Source organism: Balaenoptera musculus, chromosome 13 (assembly GCF_009873245.2).
Source record: "Balaenoptera musculus isolate JJ_BM4_2016_0621 chromosome 13, mBalMus1.pri.v3, whole genome shotgun sequence".
NCBI lineage: Eukaryota > Metazoa > Chordata > Mammalia > Artiodactyla > Balaenopteridae > Balaenoptera > Balaenoptera musculus.
The window spans coordinates 25,749,895-25,769,965 of record NC_045797.1 but is presented as its reverse complement, the minus strand read 5'-3'; the positions used below and the strand labels follow the sequence as shown (position 1 = coordinate 25,769,965).

The following is a 20,071-nucleotide window of genomic DNA, read 5'->3' as shown; positions in this document are numbered from 1 at the left end:
GCAGAAAGCTCTCTAAATGTTTGATAGAATTCGCCTGTGAAGCCATCTGGTCCTGGGCTTTTGTTTGTTGGAAGATTTTTAATCACAGTTTCAATTTCAGTGCTTGTGATTGGTCTGTTCATATTTTCTATTTCTTCCTGGTTCAGTCTCGGAAGGTTGTGCATTTCTAAGAATTTGTCCATTTCTTCCAGGTTGTCCATTTTATTGGCATATAGTTGCTTGTAGTAATCTCTCATGATCCTTTGTATTTCTGCAGTGTCAGTTGTTACTCCTCCTTTTTCCTTTCTAACTCAATTGATTTGAGTCTTTTCCCTTTTTTTCTTGATGAGTCTGGCTAATGGTTTATCAATTTTGTTTACCTTCTCAAAGAACCAGCTTTTAGTTTTACTGATCTTTGCTATCGTTTCCTTCATTTCTTTTTCATTTATTTCTGATCTGAACTTTATGATTTCTTTCCTTCTACTAACTTTGGGGTTTTTTTGTTCTTCTTTCTCTAATTGCTTTAGGTGTAAGGTTAGGTTGTTTATTTGAGATGTTTCTTGTTTCTTAAGGTAGGATTGTATTGCTATAAACTTCCCTCTTAGAACTGCTTTTGCTGCATCTCATAGGTTTTGGGTCGTCGTGTTTTCATTGTCATCTGTTTCTACGTATTTTTTAATTTCCTCTTTGATTTCTTCAGTGATCTCTTGGTTATTAAGTAGTGTATTGTTTAGCCTCCATGTGTCTGTATTTTTTACAGATTTTTTCCTGTAATTGATGTCTAAGATATTTAACATACGAGTTCTTATGAAGCCATTACAAAAACCTGAAGATCTCAATAGAGGAAAAAAAAAAAAAGCAAGAGGTTTGAATAGGCAATTCACTAAAGAATACTAATAAATGGCCAATAAACATTAAAAAGTTGTTCAATTCGCTGGTAATCAAAGAAATGTAAAATAAAATAACACACCATTCATTTTCTTGCCTCTCAAATCAGAGGGATGAAAAAAAAAAATAACACCCAGTGTTGCTGAAAATATGAGAAAAATAGTACAACTTTTCTGAAGGAAAATTTTTTAAAATGTAACAAAAGTCTCAACAAAACATGTTGTTTTTGGACATCAGAATTCCAGTTCTAGATTACCCTCAAAATTAGCTATTAAAAAGAAAAAAGATATAGCTACAAAAATATTCATCATTGTGACATTGTTTATAATAGGGAGAAATTAGAAAACTAAGTATTCAAAATAAAAGACTGAATAACTAAATGACAGTATACCATATTATGCAGTATACAGCAACCATTAAAATGACATTACCTTGTAAAGGTAAAAGGAAGAAGACCTTGTAAAACAAGTGACACGCAAGAGACAATCACAATTTTTGTTTTAAAAGAGGAAATGTATATATGTTCTATACATTTATATGTGTATGTAAATATATACATTTTCTCCTTTGTAGATAGAAATCTAAAAGGACAAAAATGTTAACTGTTTTACCTCTGGATAATGGGATTATGGGAGTATTAGTTATCTAACTTTTGACAAAATTTAGTGGTTTAAGCAAAAAACATTCATTAAATCCATTTCTGTTGGAAAGGAATTTGGGACACAGCTTAGCTGGGTGGCTCTGCCTCAAGGTTTTCCATGAGATTTCAGTCACGACATTGGCTGAGGCTACAGTCATCTGAAGACCTGACTGGGGATTGAAGGATCTGTTTCTAAGACTCACTCACAAAGCTGCTGGCAGGAGGACTCAGTTCCTTGCTGCGTGGGCCTCTTCACAGACAGGTATGCTGCATTATATGGCAGCTGGCAACACCAGAGCCAAATGATCAAGAGCGAACAAGATGGAAGATACAATGTCTTTTATGACCTACCATAAAAAGTCACACACTGTTAAACCTGCTACACTGTATTCATTAGAAGCAAGTCACTAAGTCCAGGTCACACTCAAGGGGAGAATTAAGGTCCACTTCTTGAAGGAAAGAGTATCAAACGATTTGTGGATATATTTTTAAATCCCTGAAACAGGTGACCTGTGGCATACTCAGATAAAAAGATAATTTATTTTCTAAATGGAAAAGTTAATTTCACAAATACACACACACATGCACACATATACATATACACATACGGAGACAGTTTAAAAAACAAATATCCTCAATAAGTATTTTATGTGTCTGCCAAAAAAGGTAACACAATCCTAAGTTGGAATAACACATAAATGGCATCCAGAACAAGTTCTATGATATTCTATACCATTTAGACTACATCCAGAATGTCCTGTTCAGCTCTGAGTACCACTCTTACTAAAATCTAGGTGGAAAACTAACAAACTGGAGCACACCTCCTAGACAAAGTTACTTCAGCATGAGAAATAGTCTGGAGGAAAATGGTATTTGGTTTCAAAGAGAGAAGACTTGAGGGGGAGAAAAAGCAGGCAAATCATTGCCTTAGAAATGTATGAAGGGTTGCCATGTGGAAAAGTTAAGAGACTTAACAGGCAGAATTTGAACCAATGAGTCAGAGTCACAGGTATGCTAAGTGGCTCATACAAGAACTTTCTAACAATAGGTTGTAAAAACAAGAATGAGGCACTCAGTGAATGTTCCCAGGACTGCAGGAGTCTGTGGAGACTGAGGCGTGGTGCTGCTACTCCCTCAGCTACCTCTAGGGTTCACGTCCAAATTGGTTCTTCCCTACTCACACTGATGCGGCTGGAGGATTGGTGCTCTCCCAAAGCAACATACCTGACACTAGGGTTTAAGCCACGAGGCATACATGGAATGTACAGTGCTTGGGATAGCATTGTACATAGTATGCACTTTATATAAACGTTAGCTATTGTTTCTGCATTGACTCAAAATGTGACAAGATGCTCTCTAAGGTCCCTTTCAATTTCTAAGACTTCATCAATAAGTTAAAATCATTATAATTAACTACTAATCCTTATGGTCAGTTTCAGTAATATACTTAAAGGCAGGAATGACAAAATTAATCTTCAAAGCCAGGATGGCTGGACATGCTTTGGGAAACCACAAAGAACAGAGACAGTCACTTATATAGACATGTAAAAACCACGAAAATCAAAACTAAACATATTCAAACAAGTCATAGCCTCTCTGGTGTACATGGTCTGCTTTAGGCAATGAAGGTGTTGATATTTTAAAAAGGAGATTCAAACTGGACTACTTCACCTACTCAGAGCAAATTAGATTATTACAATTAGTTTATTCACCTATGCCTGCCAACTACCCACCACAACTGAAAACTTACGCTTTGCGTGCCAGCAGCCTGGACAGTCTGCCATGTTGCTACAGGTTCCGTAGCTACGTGCCACTCTGGGTAAGTTTTCGTGAGTAACTTCACAAAGGTGGATTTTCCCACAGCTGCAATGCAAACAGCATGTATTGGGACGCATCTCAAATCAGGGTTGCAGGAGAAGGCTGCTACTAAACTCTGTCACAAATGCCCAACTCAAGGGAACAAGTCCCAGTTTTTCCAATCTCAAAACTCAGCAGCCACACCACTGTCAGACTAACCAGAGTCACCATAATGAATGCAGGTAACAGGGAGGAAAAATACCCTTAAGATTTGATTTGTAATTTTAATGTCCCAACCTCTCAGAGGAAAAGAGTATTTAATAACAGTTAAAAATGGAATAGACTCTCAAAAGTAGATGAAATCAGCTACATGTGTTGTAAAGCTTGAATCGCACAGTCCTATTTATTTGGTGACAGTATAAAAATTACAAGTTTTTCAAGATAGAAAATGAAGACAATGACCCTCATTCATTCAACAAATCTAACCAATACTCAGGGAGTGCTATTATGTGCTCAGACTGTCCGGCACTGGAGGTACAATGGTAAACAAAACACAGGATGGATTTTGCCCTCACAGAGCTTGTACGAGAGACAGATACCAAATAAACACATGAGTAACTAATAACAAATTGTATTAAGTGCTAGGAAAGAAAAATGCAGGATGGCTCTAATGTAGCTCAGGAGATCAAGGAAGGTTCCTCTGAAAAGTGTTACCTGAGGTGAGACCTGAAAGACGAGGACTGGTCAGGCCAAGAGTGGCGGAAAGGTTGGGAAAAGAGAAAAACGGCGCACAAGAAGACAGAAGAGGAATCCGTGCCCTTGAAGTGACAGTGTGGTCAAACGAGGGAGAAGAATGGCTCAAAATGAGTGTGGAGAGGCTGGTAGGCAGGCCAGGGCCAGGTCACATGGGGCCCTGTACCATGGTAAAAAGTTTGAATTCTATTCTAAGGGCAATGGGATATCAGTGATGATGGGTTTTAAGCAGGGAAATGACCATGTCATTTTTAAAAGACCATCTCATTTTTAAAAGACCACTCCACCTGCTGTTGCACTGATGTAGAATTAGGCAGACCAGTTAGAAGATAATAGTAGCTTCAACCAAGGAGAGAGCAGAAGAGGTGGAAAGTAGTGATTGCTTTGAGAAATATTTTGGAGATGAAATTAACCTAGTACCACAACATTCAAGTTCTCTTTTCCCATTTACACCAACATCTAGCCCATACCTTCCTGAATTCCAGACTCACTATCCAGGAGCCCTCCAGACATTTCCACTTGGATGTCCTACAAACAACTCAAAGTCAATATATTCCGTAAATGAACTCATCATCTTCCCCACCAAACTGAGCTTTCTCCCATATCCCAACCTCAGGGTAAGACAGAACTATCCACTCAGTCAGGACTTCTTCCTTCTCTGCCAAACCTCAAGTGGCCACCAACTGCTTCTGAACCTGCCTTCTAAAATTTCCACATCTGTCTTTTTCTCTCTATTCCCACCTCCTGCTCAAGACCAGGCTTTCATTTCTTGCCTCTCCAACTCTGGCCTTGCCCTCTTCAATCCATCATTCATACTGCAGCCACACTAAACACAAAGTAACACTGCTTAAAATCCTCTGGCAGCTCCCTATTGCCTTCACAACAAAATTCAAACCCTTTAGCATGGCCTATAAAACACATAAAAATCTGGCCCTTGCATAGACCTCTCTGCCTCACTTCCCTTCAGGCATCCTGAGCTCCCACTGGACCAAACTCTTTGCAACTCTAATCATGCTCTAATCTGTCTGCTGCAAGTGTGACTTTGCATATGCTTTCTCGTCACCTGGCCAACTCCTACTCAATCTTCAGATTCTGCTCAGATACACCTCCTGTGTGAAGGCTTTCAGGACCCTGATGCCTCTAAGTTGGATTAGCTCCTTTGTGCTTGGCCTGGCAATCTGGGTAAGACCCCATCACTGCCACTGTAATTCTGTTTCTCTAGGTAGAAGATGGGGTCCCTTCAGGGCAGGAACCAAAGCCCAGACTAATGACCTAGCTGAATGAATAAAACATGTAATACATTATTAATTCCAGTTCCCTACGAAACCCACATTTGTTAAAAATCAAAACATGAACCATAACAATGTGCTTGGAGCTCAATCTCCCCTATGAGAGATGATCTTTCTCAAGTGAGTTCTACCCTTAGGAGGAACCCAAATGGAAGGAAGAGGAGGAAGGGGGAGGCACCCTTCCAGTCAATTCTATCAGCCACTCATGGTTACTGATCAGGAGCAAAGAGACATCTCAGCAGAAGAGCCCACACATCTGATATCTGACATTTATTACACACCACTCCAACTCCTCTGTGAACACACAGGGTAAAGAACAAACACATAAATCTGTACATCTTGTACAGTCACGCTCATCTCTGAGTCCCACCTCCACCCAACTCCTGTGTGCCTTTGCACATGTGCTCAGCCTCTGCACATGTGCTCAGCCTCTGCTCCTCCCACACTTCAGTGAACAAATGCCTTCCCCTGCTCTGCTCAGCCTGTGTCTAAATCCCTTCCCGCACTAAGCATAAGGCCCACCTCTTCCGCAAAGTTCAGGACATCTCCAGCTCACACCAAATTCCTACCACCTTGGGCAGTTCAATCAAACAAGCAATATTTATTAACTGCCTCTGATACATTTAGCATTTAATTGTTTTGTTTCATGAGCCTCAATTTTGGTTTCCTAACAGGATCTGAATCTCTGAGGTTGGATCCCAGGAATCCACATTTTTAAAGCATGCCCCAAGTGATCGTGATGCAGACTTATACTGGAGATTGCTATCTAGAACAATCTGATCACAATCAACAGAGGTGGTTTTTTAAAAATATGGGTTCCAAAACCACATCCCAGACTACTGAATAAAACCCTTTGGGCTTGTCATGGAGTGCCCAACAGAGTTGCAGGAATTACAAATTGGTTGAATTTGTTTATTATCAGATACCTACCTGTCCTGAATAGTCCCTACTTTAAAATATTTGGCACAGATAGTCAATATTTAGATTGCAGGTTGGTGATTAAGCCTAAAACATGGTCTCTGGTTATGGGTTGAAAAATTATTTTAATTAATATGAAAAGATGAAGGTAACTGATTTGTTAGATGGGTGGGGTTGAATGGTTGTTAGAATTACTTAAATTTTTTAAAAGTTAAAAACAACTACCCAAGGAACGATTGCAGATGGAAAGGAAGGGCCCTGAGGGTTAGGGTGTGCCAACTTCACCTCTGAGATCAGACACTATTAGTTCACCCAAGGGCAGTCAGTACTCTGAGAAACCGACTTATGCCATTTAAACACACAAAACCCGGAATGCCAATAAATGAGATGTAATGGGAAATATACAGTTCCAATTACTGGAACAGTCACACCAGGGCAACACCCCCACCTTGCACACCAGTCCCCATTCCAAAGCTTTTGGAAATCCAGTTTAGCAATGAGACTCCAGAGTTTCAGCAAAGAATGACAGTAAATGGTGGTGGAAGGTCCTAGGAGCTTTGCCATCCATGATGCTGTAGGGCTTGGAGAGCCTGGGTAATTTTCCATAGGGCGGCATTTCTTAAACTGCATTCCAAGGGAACTCAGGTGTGCCAGGCACCACCCACAGATATGGAATAATTATTTTAAAAAATAATTCAAAATTATGTATTTATATTAAACCTAGACATAACTTTTTTAAGGCTATGATATCTGACTGTAATAGTTTTTGTCTTCCTTTTAAGAAGTTTTGTATTTTTTTTAAGACAAATGTTTTAAAGTATTCCCAGGGGCCTCGTAAGAATGGCGTTCTCTGGTTTTCCACTGGCCTCCTCCTAGTGAGCAGAACATCTGTATGCACCAAAGTCTCTCTTCTTCAGGCAACACTGGGCCAACTGACAAATGCCTCCTTCTGGCCTCTATGCTGAGCACTAGCCTCTTTTGATATCATTATCTCAGACTTATCACAATTAAGTTAGATCCCGGCTTAACTGTTCTCTTTCAATATACTTTTTAATATCATGAAATTTGGGAGGTATCAGATGTCATAAGCAGCACTAAACCTTCCTTTAGGGCCTTGGCTATCATTGTACTTTATTATGTGTGCCATGAGTTGAGAAAGGGTGGGAGGTACTTTGTTAGAGTACATTACATCCACATGTTGATTTTTATTAGCACCAGGATCATCATTCCACAAGCTGGACCAAAGAGTTCTGTTGTTAACATTCATCTCTTCCTAAATAATAGTTCTTTTCTCCCACAAATTTTTCTATAAACTACAATGCCTGTTATAGCTACATTATACTAAAACCTAGTAGTAAGATAATAGTATCTGATGTAACACTCAAAATGATGTATAATTTTAAATTTAATATAGTTGTAGTTCATGGCAGCCTCTTAAATATACCATCATCTTCAGGCATTTTCTTCTGAACAAGATGTAAAACCCTGTACCAAAAAGCAAACAAAAGCAGTAAATATAAAGCTGCCTATCTTTAAACAAAAAAATTCTTCCAAAGAAAATTTAAAGCCTTTATTTCAGGAACTACATTTGAAGCTGCATTCATTCATTCAACCAACAGATGTTTACAGAGTAGCCACTAATGGTGGGTACTATAACTAAAATGATGAAGTGAGCTGAGATGCTGCCCTCAGGGAACTTATATCGAGGCTAAGCACCCAGGATCAAATAGGCTCTGAGCCTAAAAGCATTCTGGGAAAAAAAAATCACTCAGCTGACTTAAAAGAAACTTGATATATTTCAGCCCTGATTGCTTTTATCTTCTTTTCATGAGAAAAAAAAATTTGTTTTTTAAAAAAAAGTTCCTCACAGCTTCCAGAGTACAACTCAAACTTCTGTGTTTAGCACGAGACCCTTGCTGATCTGGAATGCCCTCACCACCTCTGCCCACCAGTTGATTCATCCTTTCACTGTCGCCTTCTCAGTGAGGTCTCCTTGAACTCTCTCCAGCTCCACTTTATCCTTGGGCAGAGTTAATTACTGCCTGCTCTGGTCTACAGAGGCATCACACTGTAATTATTTGTTGACTCACCACTCTCTCCAGATAGACTGGGAGCTCACTTTCTGAAGACAGGGACTAACCTTATTTCCTTTGCATCCTGAGTACCTGGCCAGTTGCTAAGAATGGAGATGGGTGGATGGAATGAGGTGAATAACAGAAACAGAGAATCCAACTTATTCCAAACATTGTATATTGGATACAATGTTTGGATTAAATAGGTCTTTTTTCCCCTAGGATTCTTGCCCAAATGTTTATACTTAATGAAAGTAAAAGATGACATTAGTGATGTTAAATCACTAATTTTGAATGCTGGAGGATATGTTATTAAGGGAAGCTCTCCACTGCTTTGCATACAAGTCTCTAGATGGCAAAAGTGAGGTTTCTTCTCTGTTGGGTCTTTGAAAAATCAAAATGAAAAAAACAAAAACAAAAACAAAATAAAACAAAACAAAGTGAGACTAGTCTGAGTTGACTCACTGACAGTATTTTCTGCAGCGATCGTTTCTTCAATTTAGGTTGGTAATCATAAAATAACTGGCTTTGGAAGGCGATAATACACTTTAGTGATGAACACACTTAATAGATAGGCTAGGTATTTTATTTTTTAGATTTTAAGGGATTCTAGGTTCCAAGCTTTTGACTCTTAATCACACATGGCATACGGCTCATAACACAGGCTAGATGCCATTACTTGCTACTTCACTGATCCATTTTCCTTACATGCTGCTATCTGCACCCACAGGATCAGATTAAGATTTAGAGCAGCAGGACTACAAGAAAAGCATATCTAACTCTATGATAAACATATCTAACTTCAGCTGGGACAGGGGTTCACCTTCCCCTGTTCAGGTTTCCTGAATGGATACTCTCATTTGGGGGGGATGCCACCTGTGGTTAGAGAACAAGATAACTATTTGATGTGATAGTAAAAGCAGTTTACCGTATTTCCTCTGTGGACACCAATGACTAACTTCCACATGGATATCACAGCACAGGATTCAAGCATCTGGTAAACACTGAATGAGTACAATGGGCCAGGTGTTGGTTAGGTGCTGGTGACACAAAGATGAACAAGACACTACGTGGCTAACCCAGGGAAGGTACTGCAGGTGCAGACAATCTCAACAGAACTCAAGTGCTTGCAGCAGTTGAGGGTACAAAATGTTATGTGAGCACACAGAGGAGGGGGTGCACCATTCTGTCCGGGGAGAGTCATCACAGTGTGTGGGGTGATGGAGAATAATAGGAGACAAAACTAGAAAGAGCCAGATTAAGGTCCCCCAGTCCACTTCTCATTAGTCACACTTTCTTTAGGCAACTGCATTCACTTCCAAGGCTTCAACAACTACCCCCACAAGTCAACAACTTCCATAGCTGAGATCTCAGCTCCAATCTGTCTCTTCACTGCAGGCACTTACCCTAATCTACCTCAGAACATCTATCTCTGTTTGTCTCAGAGGCACCTCCTCCAAGCATCACTCTTACCTCCCCAGACTTCCTCTTCCTTTATTCCCATCCTCAGTTTTCAGAGTCAGTGTCCAAATTAAACCTCCTTATCCCTCACCTCCAAGTGGCCACCAAGTCCTGTCAATCCCACTTCCAAACTCTTTCTCAAACCATCATGTCTTCTCTGTTCCGCCATTCTCTCTGTTCAGGCCTACATCTTCCCTCCCTCCAGCGACTACAATAGCCACAAAATCTAGTCTGTCTACTCCAAACTCTGTTCCTATTCATACATTCAACAAATTGGATGCAAGGTACGATGGGTACTATAGCAAACGAGACATACAAGGTGCCTGCTTTATGAAGTTTTCTTTTTATTTATTCATTCTAGCCAATTCCCTTTTAAAAATTAATCTGGCCATGGCATATACTGGCTTTAAGTCTTCAGTATCCTCCCACAGCCTACATGAGAAACTCCTAGCTGTTCAACATCTGGCATATCCTACCCTTCCAAACTCTTGTTCTGCTATCCCCTCACAGGCCCTTTAAACTCCAGGCACAAGCCTGATATTAAAACTGCATGTTTCTTCAGGCTCTGCGTTGGCAAATGTTACTTCCTGTGCCTGGAACACTCTTTCCTCTGGGGTAGGAATTCCTACCCCAGAGATTCTGAGTTTCCATGTCCAAACATAGCACTCATCACACCGCACAGAAATTATGTTTAGAAGTCTGCTCCTCCCACTTAGTTGTGAGTTCCTTAAAGGAGAGGAGCTGTACCACATCTGAGTCTAACTCCACAGTAAGACACTCAGCGAGCCTCGCCCGCATGAGCAAGCAAGAAGGATGCACAGAAATCTGGAAAGGTGAAGAAGGAAAGGTCAGGAAAATTGGGAGAGGCAGCTCAAACCTCACCTGATGGTCTGTCCAAACCACTTACTTTGTGAAATACTCTGGGCTCTCAGGACAGAGCTTCCTTTAGGGGCATGTTTCCCAAAGTACGGGACAGAACATCTTTAAATAACACCATGAGGCAGGCAGCCCTTCTCATTCCTTTCAATGTTTCTGATTTGGCTGGAGAAAAACACACAGCTGTGGTGACTGGTCTCACTTTAAATTCAAGACCACTAAGTCCAAATGGGTCCTTAACGCCGCCCAGCAATTCTATATTTCTTCTGCTCACTCACCAGACTATTTCATGTCTTTCCTCTCTCCTCACACTCACTCTTAGCTGATCTCTCTTCTTATTTCACTGAGAAAACAGACACAACCAGAACACCTTCCCCAAGTTCCTGCCACGCCTGCTCGAGTCAGTAATCATTTATGTTGCCATTCTCCCCGTGATTAGGGATAAACTGTGCTCCTAGCTAAAGCCAACCTCTCTCCACCTGGGCAAGAGATTCCATTCCTTCTTGCTTACTAAAATCACGCTGGCAAGTCTATCCTCTCTCCTGTTTTACCAGTCTTTTCCCTCTCTACCAGCTTATAAATATCATCTAATTCCTCTTACAAAAAGAAAAAAAAAAAAAACCAACAACAATCCTTTCAACCCTCTTCTCATTTCAGCTACCACCCCACGTCTCCCCTTTCTAGGAAAACTTGCAAACAGTTGTCTTTGCCCACCGTCTCCAATTCCTCACCTCCCATTCCCCTGGAACTTATGCAATCAGACTTTCACCCCTCCCACTCCTATAAATTGTTCAAGTTCACCAAAGAGCTCCATTACTTAAACAGCATTACACAGTCGATCATTCCTTCCCCGAACACCTTCGCTTGGTTTCCAGCATATCATTCTTATGTCTTTCCTCCTATTTCAGTGGTCATTCCTTCTCAGTCTCTTTTGCTGGTTCCTCCCCATCGCCTGAATCTCTCTAACATTTGCGTGCCCAGGATGTGGTCCTTTTCATAAACACACATAGGCTCCTGGCTTTAAATACCATCTACATGTATAACTCCAGTCCAGGGAGACTCTCAACTCTGGACTCATATATCCAACTGACTATTCAACAACCCTACTTATGTATCTAGTAAGCATATAAAAACCTAACATGCCTAAAACCAAAAACTTGACCCTCTGCCCCCAGGCTGTTGTTCCCACACTTCTCCATCTAAGAAAACTGGAACTCCGTCTTTCAAGTTGCTCAGGCCAAAATGATTAGAGGCATCACTGACCCCTCTTTCTCTTATACTCCACATCCTCCTGTTACCAAATCCAGTGTACCCTACCTTAAATGAAAGTAGAATCTAATCACTCCTCACCACCTCCACTGTTACCATCCTGGTCCAACACACCATAACTCATCATTGCAACAACTTCCTGACACCTTCTATTTTCAACATATCAGCCAGAGTGATCTTTTTATAATCTAAGTCGTATCATGTCACTTGACTGCTCAAACCTTCCAACAGTTTCCCATCTCAATCAGAGTAAAAATCCATAATGGACTATACAGTCTATACAATCTAGCCACCCCTTACCAACTGACCTCATCTCCCCCCACCTTCCCCCTTGCGCACTCCACTCCAGCCACAACGGCTTTCCGCCTGTTCCATGAACACACTTCCCACCTCAGGGCCTTTGCACTTGGTCTTCCCTCTGCCTGGAAGATTCTTCTCCCCATTATCCACATGGTTCACTCCTCCACCTTCTTCAGGTTTTTGCTCAAATGTCACTTTCTCAGTGAGGCCTGTCTTGATCATTCAATTTAAAATTGCAACTTCCCTCAATCCCTCATCCCTGAATTTTCTCCATCACACTCATTATTATCTAACATACTGTTTACTTTGCTTACTTTATATTGTTTATAGTCTGTCTCTCTCTACTAGGGTTCCCTGAGAGCAGAGACTTTTATTTGTTCTGTTCACTGCTGTATCCTCAGTGCCAGGAACAGTGCTGGAATATGGAAGTTGCTCAAAGGGCTACATGTTTAATTTGTAAACTGAGAAATTCTCAGTTTGCTGCTAGAATGTCTTCAATACTTAACACTTGCTAATCCCTTTTTAGGGCTCAGCACTTTAGCAGGTAAAAGCCTCAAGTAAGAATTTAGTAACATTAGAAACATTTAGTAACACTGAAATGTTTTGCTTTCATTTTATTTTTATATTATTTTTATTTAAGGTACTGGACTTCTATTCTGTCTTGTAACAGTTATTTTTAATTTAACACACGTTTTTAAGTTTAAAAAGTGAGTTACTTCTAAGAAAAATGCTAAGAAATTATAGTGGGAACAGCAAAGAGACATGGCAAAAATAGTGAAAGTGGTATTTGAATGACTGGAGTTTAGGAACTCTCTTAGGGTAGGGTTGCCAGATAAAATAAGGACACCCACTTAAATTTGAATTTTAGATTTTTTTTTTTTTTAGCGTATGTTCCAAACATTGCATAGGACACATTTACACTAAAATATTATTCGTTATCGGAAATGCTATTTTAAATGGGCATCCTCTTTTTCTCCCTTAAATCTGGCAACCTTACCTTCGGAGAACAAAGAAATTGCACCCTGCTCCTTGTCGCTTCCATCTTTCTCTACCAAAACAAGCTAGCTCTTGTCCTATCTACGGACTGCGTGGCTTTTATGCCTCAATAGACGTGTCCCTGTGGGAGAGTACTGAGGCCTGACGTCCGAAAAATCCAACTGGCAAAGGCCCACTGCGCACCTTGAGAGGGGAAAGGTTTGGCAGCTCAGAACAAGCAGTCCGGCCGCATCTGCTTGAGAGGGAGGGGTTCCAGGCCCCCTTTCCCAACCTTTCAGGCACCTGCTCTGCGGAGGCCGAGGCTTGGCAGCTACTTTCCGGCCCTTACCAATGTTGCCTTCGATGGAGAGCCTTCTGGGCCCGCGACCCGCGTGTAGACCCCTGGAAGGGGGCACACCCTCGAGTGGGCTCTTAGCCATGGACTTGGAGGATGCGCGCAGCAGCCTTAGATAGAGCCGGCCGGCGATCATCCCACCCATGATTCACGCAGCGATCACTTCCGCCGAGAGCACTTCCTCCCCCGGTGTTCACGCGCTCCGGCGCGCCGCTGACGTCAGGCGAGAAGTGGGTGGGTTGAGTTGGCTTGAGGGGAGGGGCCAAAGGGACAGCTCTGTTATCGCGACGTTTGTAATAAAATGTTGCAAAAAGGAAGACTCCTAATGTGGGGTACGGGAGAGTTTAATGACAATTGGAGTTGGTACCGCGCGGTTCGCCCCTCCGTTTCTGTCCACTGGACAAACAACGTTTAAAACGACACATAAGTCAAGAATTCCATCACCTTTGCATTTTTGTATCGCTTTAGAATAAATTTCATAACTAAAGACAAATAAAAATAATTGTAATTTTAAACGAGTTTTTTCCCCCCAAGTGTTTGTTGTCTGGCTTTTATTCCAACATGGGAAAAAATTGGACAGTTTTAAGTAGGAAAATGATGCAATCTGATGATTTACACAAATTAACTTTTTCCCATTCCCTGTAACTTGCACCACAATGCTGGCACCTTATTGAATAAATTAACAAATTAGTTTGTCAATTACACCCCACCTCTTATTTTGCCTCTTGAATAAAGTTCACTCAATCTATTTGCATAGTAGCCAAAAATTCCATAAGAATAAAGAGGGTAGAGGCTTAGGGACTATGTGTGGAACTCGTTTAAACCAGATAGATTGGGTTCTGTGGGGGTGAACCATGGCGGGGTGAGGAGGGGGGCGGGGTGGCTGGTGGGGATTCAGAATAGGGTTTGTAAAAGCTTGAGAAGAGCAAGGGTAGAGAGAGATTTGCTGGTGTATAGAACTGGAGTCTAGCTGTTGGTGGAGAATTGTGTTCGGCAGTGGGACAGGGACAATTCTGAGCTGCTGCCAGACTGGCTTTTTTCTGCCACACTCCATGGTCATAATGACTTCAGAACCAAGGATTTATGAAATATTGTCAGAGGGTGCGTCCACCTTCCCTGCTTGACTTCCACAAGAGTCAAACCAGGAGTTAACAGGCAATCCGGCATTCGGGCAGCACTCTTAGACATGGGAGTTTTTAGGAAACCAATCTGATTGCCAGAAGGTTTGGGGAGGGGCTGGTGGCTGGGACTGGTGTAGGAAAAAATGGGGCACGAGAGGATGGTCATGTCCCAGGTCTCGGGTGAGTCCCTGGGACAGGCTGCCAAGTGAGGGTCCTTGGCTTCTCGCTGGAAAGAATTCAAGAGCGAGCCATACTAAAGTGAAAGGTTTATGTAGGGAGATACCCACTCCGCAGAGCGTGAGCCATCTCAGAAGGCAAGAGCACCAGAGGTGCGGGGGTGGTTAGTTTTTAAGGGCTGGGTAATTTCATAGCCTAACAAGTGAGAGAAATATTCTAACATCTTGGAGAAGGGGTGGGGATTTCCAGGAATTGGGGCACCACCCACTTTTGGACCTTTTTTGGTTGGCCTTGGAACTGTCATGGCACCTGTGGGTGTCATTTAGCATGCTAATGTATTACAGTGAGTGTGTAATGAGTCTCTAGGTATACTGGAAGTCAACTCTTCTGCCATCTTGGGCCTAGTAGGGTCTAATCGGCTTTGTGGTATCCTGTTCTTCTTAATGGTTGTGCCATTCTTTTAATGATTGTGCCCTGCCCCCTTCCTTCCTGTCTCAGGATAACTGTTTGCAGAGCAGGCACAGGACCTTTTTCCTATATTGTTGTTTATATGGGATGGCTGAAGTGACATTTGTATATCATATTAAGCACAATCTATTAAAAAATAGATTGCAAATTTATTTAGGATAAGCTGGGTGGAGCGCTAAAGGATATTGGAGCAGCTAAAGTCTGTCCCATCCCCCACTCCCTCCCCCCAAGCCACCTCTCTGTAGAAATACTACTTACATTTCTTTATCTATGTAAACTCTGACTTGGGAAAATGTTCATCTCAAAAAGTTTGAGAGGCTCTCTGCACCCTTACGGTTTCCCTTGCCTTCATTGCCCTCAGGGTCACTGTGAAGGGTAAATATGGAAGTTGTTGGCAGGTTTAGGTGCAGGCAGGTAACTAATCTGTTCCTAAAAGTTAGAGCACCTAAAAGTCATTTTAAAATATTTTACAGTGAAGTACAATATATAGTGAAGAAAAGAGCATGTATTGTAAGTGTACAGTTTAGTGCAATTTTCACAAACTGAGCACACTCCATTACCCCGATTCGGATCAAGAAACAGAGCATTACCAGCATCCCCAGAATCCATTTCCCCTGCCAGTTACTACCCCCAAAGGTAACCAATAACCTGACTTCTAACAGCAGACATTAGTTTTGCCTGTTCTTTACATAAATGAAATCATGTAGTAAGTACTTCTTTCATTCAACAAAGTATCTGTGAGATTTATATATGTTATATATATAAATTGTAGTTCATTCATATATATAAGTTGTAGTTCATTCGTTCTCACTGCTGTATGGCATTCCATCATGTTGTTATACCACAATGTGTTTTATCCATTCTACTCTTTTCTTTCTTTTTTTTAAATTTATTTATTTATTTGGCTGTGCTGGGTCTTAGTTACGGCACGCGGGATCTTCATCATGATGTGCGGGATCTTCTAGTTGCAGCATGCGGGATCTAGTTCCCTGACCAGGGATCAAACCCGGGCCCCCTGCATTGGGAGCATGGAGCCTTAACCACTGGACCATGAAGGAAGTCCCCTTATCCATTCCACTCTTGATGGACATTTGAGAGTTTCTAGATTAAAACTATTATAGATACCATTGCTATGAATATTCTTTTTTCTTTTATATAAATTTATTTATTTATTTATTTGGTTGGTTGGTTTTGGCTGTGTTGGGTCTTTGTTGCTGTGTGCGGGCTTTCTCTATTTGCGGCAAGTGGGGGCTACTCTTTGTTGCGGTGCGCGGGCTTCTCATTGGGGTGGCATCTCTTTGTTGTGGAGCACGGTCTCCAGGTGTGTGGGCTTCAGTAGTTGTGGCTCACTGGCTCTAGAGCACAGGCTCAGTAGTTGCAGTGCACGGGCTTAATTGCTCCGCGGCATGTGGGATCTTCCCGGACCTAGGCTCGAACCCGTGTCCCCTGCATTGGCAGGCAGATTCTTAACCACTGTGCCACCAGGGAAGTCCTGCTATGAATATTCTTGAATATGTCTTTGGTAAAGTTAAGTACACATTTCTCTTGGGCATATGCCTACAAGTGGAATTGATGTATGATGGGCTTCAGTAGATATTCCCAAAGAGTATGAATTTCCACAGTGTTTGACTGTACCAATAGACAGTGCCACCATCAGTGAGTGAGCGCTCTGGTTGTTCCACATTCTTGCCAACAATTGGTATTGTCAGCTTTCTTCATTTTATTCATTCTGCTGTATAATGGTGTCTTGCAGTTTTAATCTGCATTTTCCTGATGATTAATGAAATGGAACATTTTTTCGTATGTTTATTAACCATTTCAGTAACCTCTCTTGTGAAGGACCTGTTAAAGTCCTGTGCCCATTTTTCTATTGGCTATCTGTCTTTTACTTACTGTTATTGTTCTTTGTCTATTCTGGATATGAGTCCTTTGTGAATATTTTCTCTCACTCTGTTCCTTGCTTCTAAAAGCTTTTACATTTGGGGGATGTATAGTGTAAAGTAAGAAACTAAAACGTCTTTTGCCTGTTAGTTATCCCACTATTATTGATGATCCTTCTACTCCTCTGTATTTCTTTATGCTTGTTTTATTATGTTTACCATGCATAAAAGTTCAGTATCTTTCTTGATCTTAATTCCAAATTTCCAGGAGAGAGACTCTGATGGCCCAGCTGTGGCCAAAAGGTAAGTTTTCAAGGAACAAATGTGAGTGTTGGAGCCCCACCCCAATGTGCACGAGGAAGGAGGGCGATTAAAGGGATTGTCGGGACAAGGGAGAAAGAAAGGTGGTGATCAGTTCTTCCTGGAAAACAGCGGTATGCTGGTGAGCAGAATTACGTCCCACTTGCCTGGAGGAATAAGGTCACTTCCGGCTCCTGCGGGATTGTCAGATATCTGCTGGAGTTTATGAGTAAGAGTTGATGTTGCCCCACGGGGACTCTAGTCATCAGCATCCATTCCTTCATCCAATATTTGCTGAGCATCTGCTATGTACTAGACACTCTGCTTAGTCCTTAGAGAGAGCTCTGAAGTGCTGCTGACAAGTAAACTGATCCGTGTTACCAAAACGCTATGCAACCATTAAAAATGGGGAGATAAACATACACAAATGTGACCCTGACTTTCTTCTGCAGCTTGGTGTCTGGTCAGTTATATTCTCATCTACATCAAAGATATTCTAATGTACTGGGTTGTGCTAACTCAGTTTGGTTAAGCTGGGAAGTACGCTTCCGGCATCTCCTTCCTGACAGGGCTCTGAGTTCGAGTTGGTCAAAAGAGGACCTGGTGTGAGATTTGGAAAGTAGAATGGGAGCCTCAGTCGCTCTGAGGAGATCTCTGTTGTCAGACACTGTGACAGACAGATGTGCCCACAGATAGATCCCAGCTAGTTCTCAAGGCCTAGTGACTCCTCTCTGATCGTCCCACAGTTCCCTTCAGACCTTCACTTCCCCAGCTTGTCCCACTTTTGGGCAGTCTCATTCCTGTAATAACCCCCTTATCCCCATAAAGTGCATGGTGGCTCTGCTCACCTGAATGAACTCTGACTGATAAACCTAATCATAAAAGGAGGCAGATAGGGAGTGGTTAAGAGTGTGGGCTCTGGATTCAGACATTTAGAGGTGAGGATTAAGAAAGATAATCCACGTGCAGCGTTTAACACACCTGCCACACCGTTACCAACCAAGAGGTATTACGTAATAAGTAAGGTAATACTAGCATTACTCAGTGCCTGGGATGTTATTTCTATTTAGTTGACTTCCTATTGAATTCACACTCTCCTCAAGCCACTGTAACCGATCCATGCTCTCCTCTCTACTAGCACATAACTTGACTTCCCCTGCAGAATTCTAGGACAGCACTTATTGAAGCAGGATAAGATCGGGTGGGGTAGGGAGGGGAAAGACGGGTCATCCTCCCCTTCTTGCCCCACATGGAGATTCTGCCGTGCCCCTCCACAGCAGGGAGGGTCAGCTCTCCACACTCCTCTGGCGGCGTCTATGTGCCTGGGCATCCTACCGCCTCTTCCCTGTGCTTTCTCTCCCAAGAGCCTGTGCCTGTGGCTCTTCTTTGCAGGACTGCTCTCAGCCTACTGGAAACCTTTTCCTGCACAGGAGGAAAGCCTGGGACTTTCTGTCCCCCAGGAAGCGCCTTCACTTATCACTGATATGTGACCATGAAAGCCTGGTTCATTGCCTGCAGTAAGGTTTATACTCCAGGGCTCTCAGGGGACCAGGCTGAAGCCACCCTTTGCTGTCCTGCCTCACCCACTCTACTCACTGATTTCTACCGAGAGCACTTCCCTAATAAATCTCTTGCATGTGAGTCCTCATTTCAGGGTCTGCTTCTGGAAAACCTGTCCCAAGACATAAATCCTCTAGGGGTTTTTGAAAATATGCTTCTTGGGGCTTCCCTGGTGGTGCAGTGGTTAAGAATCCGCCTGCCAGTGCAGGGGACACAGGTTCGAGCCCTGGTCCGGGAAGATCCCACATGCCGTGGAGCAACTAAGCCTGTGCGCCACAACTACTGAGCCTGCACTCTAGAGTCCATGAGGCACAACTACTGAGCCTGTGTGCCACAACTACTGAAGCCTGCACGCCTAGAGCCTGTGCTCCGCAGCAAGAGAAGCCACTGCAATGAGAAGCCCGCGCACTGCAATGAAGAGTAGCTCCCACTAGCCGCAGCTAGAGAAAGCCCGCACGCAGCAACAAAGACCCAACGCATCCAGAAATAAATAAATAAAATAAATACATTTATTTAAAAAAAAAAAGGAAATATGCTTCTCTACTGCACCCCCAGAGGGCAAGTGCAGGGATGGTGGAGGAAGAATGTCTGACATTGAGGTCCGTGTGCTTCCACTGGGCTCCACTGTCTCCAAATGGGTGTGTCTGGGAAGACCAGGTGGGTTCTGTTCAGGAGCATCAAGGATGGGACCTGGCCAGGTGGCAGGAGCAAAGGGCACACCAGGCAGAAGTAGGGACTTAGCTCTGCCAATAACTAGCTGGGCAATCTAGTTAACTAGTAAACTAGCTATAAAATGAGAATGACATTAGTACCTGCCTCATAGGGCTGTGGTGAGGATTAAATTAGAAAATCCATGGAAGCTCTTAACCTAGTACCTGCCATATTATAAGCATTCAATCAATGTTAGCTGTTATTATTATCCCGTATTTTCTCATAGTATTTTGTGAGGGCTTCTATTTCACCTCAAATCGTCGTCTTACATGTATGTGTCTG

The 20,071-nt window shown here is 42.2% G+C and overlaps 1 protein-coding gene across 10 annotated transcripts in view; it reads right to left on the bottom strand.

Moving 5' to 3' along the window:
- Positions 1-13,762, bottom strand: part of DGUOK (deoxyguanosine kinase) — a 35,277-nt gene extending 21,515 nt beyond the window's left edge. For 9 of the 10 annotated variants that reach the window (XR_005022459.1, XR_005022460.1, XR_005022461.1 and 6 more), the window contains exons 1-2: positions 13,567-13,762; positions 3,258-3,370 (exon numbers count right to left, since the gene is read on the bottom strand). Coding sequence is in view for 6 of the 10 variants with exons in the window: in XM_036873704.1 (XP_036729599.1) it covers positions 3,258-3,370; positions 13,567-13,717 (264 nt within the window). In the remaining 4 variants the exon portion in view is untranslated. The remainder of the gene's footprint in view (positions 1-3,257; positions 3,371-13,566) is intronic. The other variant, XM_036873710.1, reaches the window with a different exon arrangement.
- Between the last annotated feature and the right edge of the window lie 6,309 nt (positions 13,763-20,071).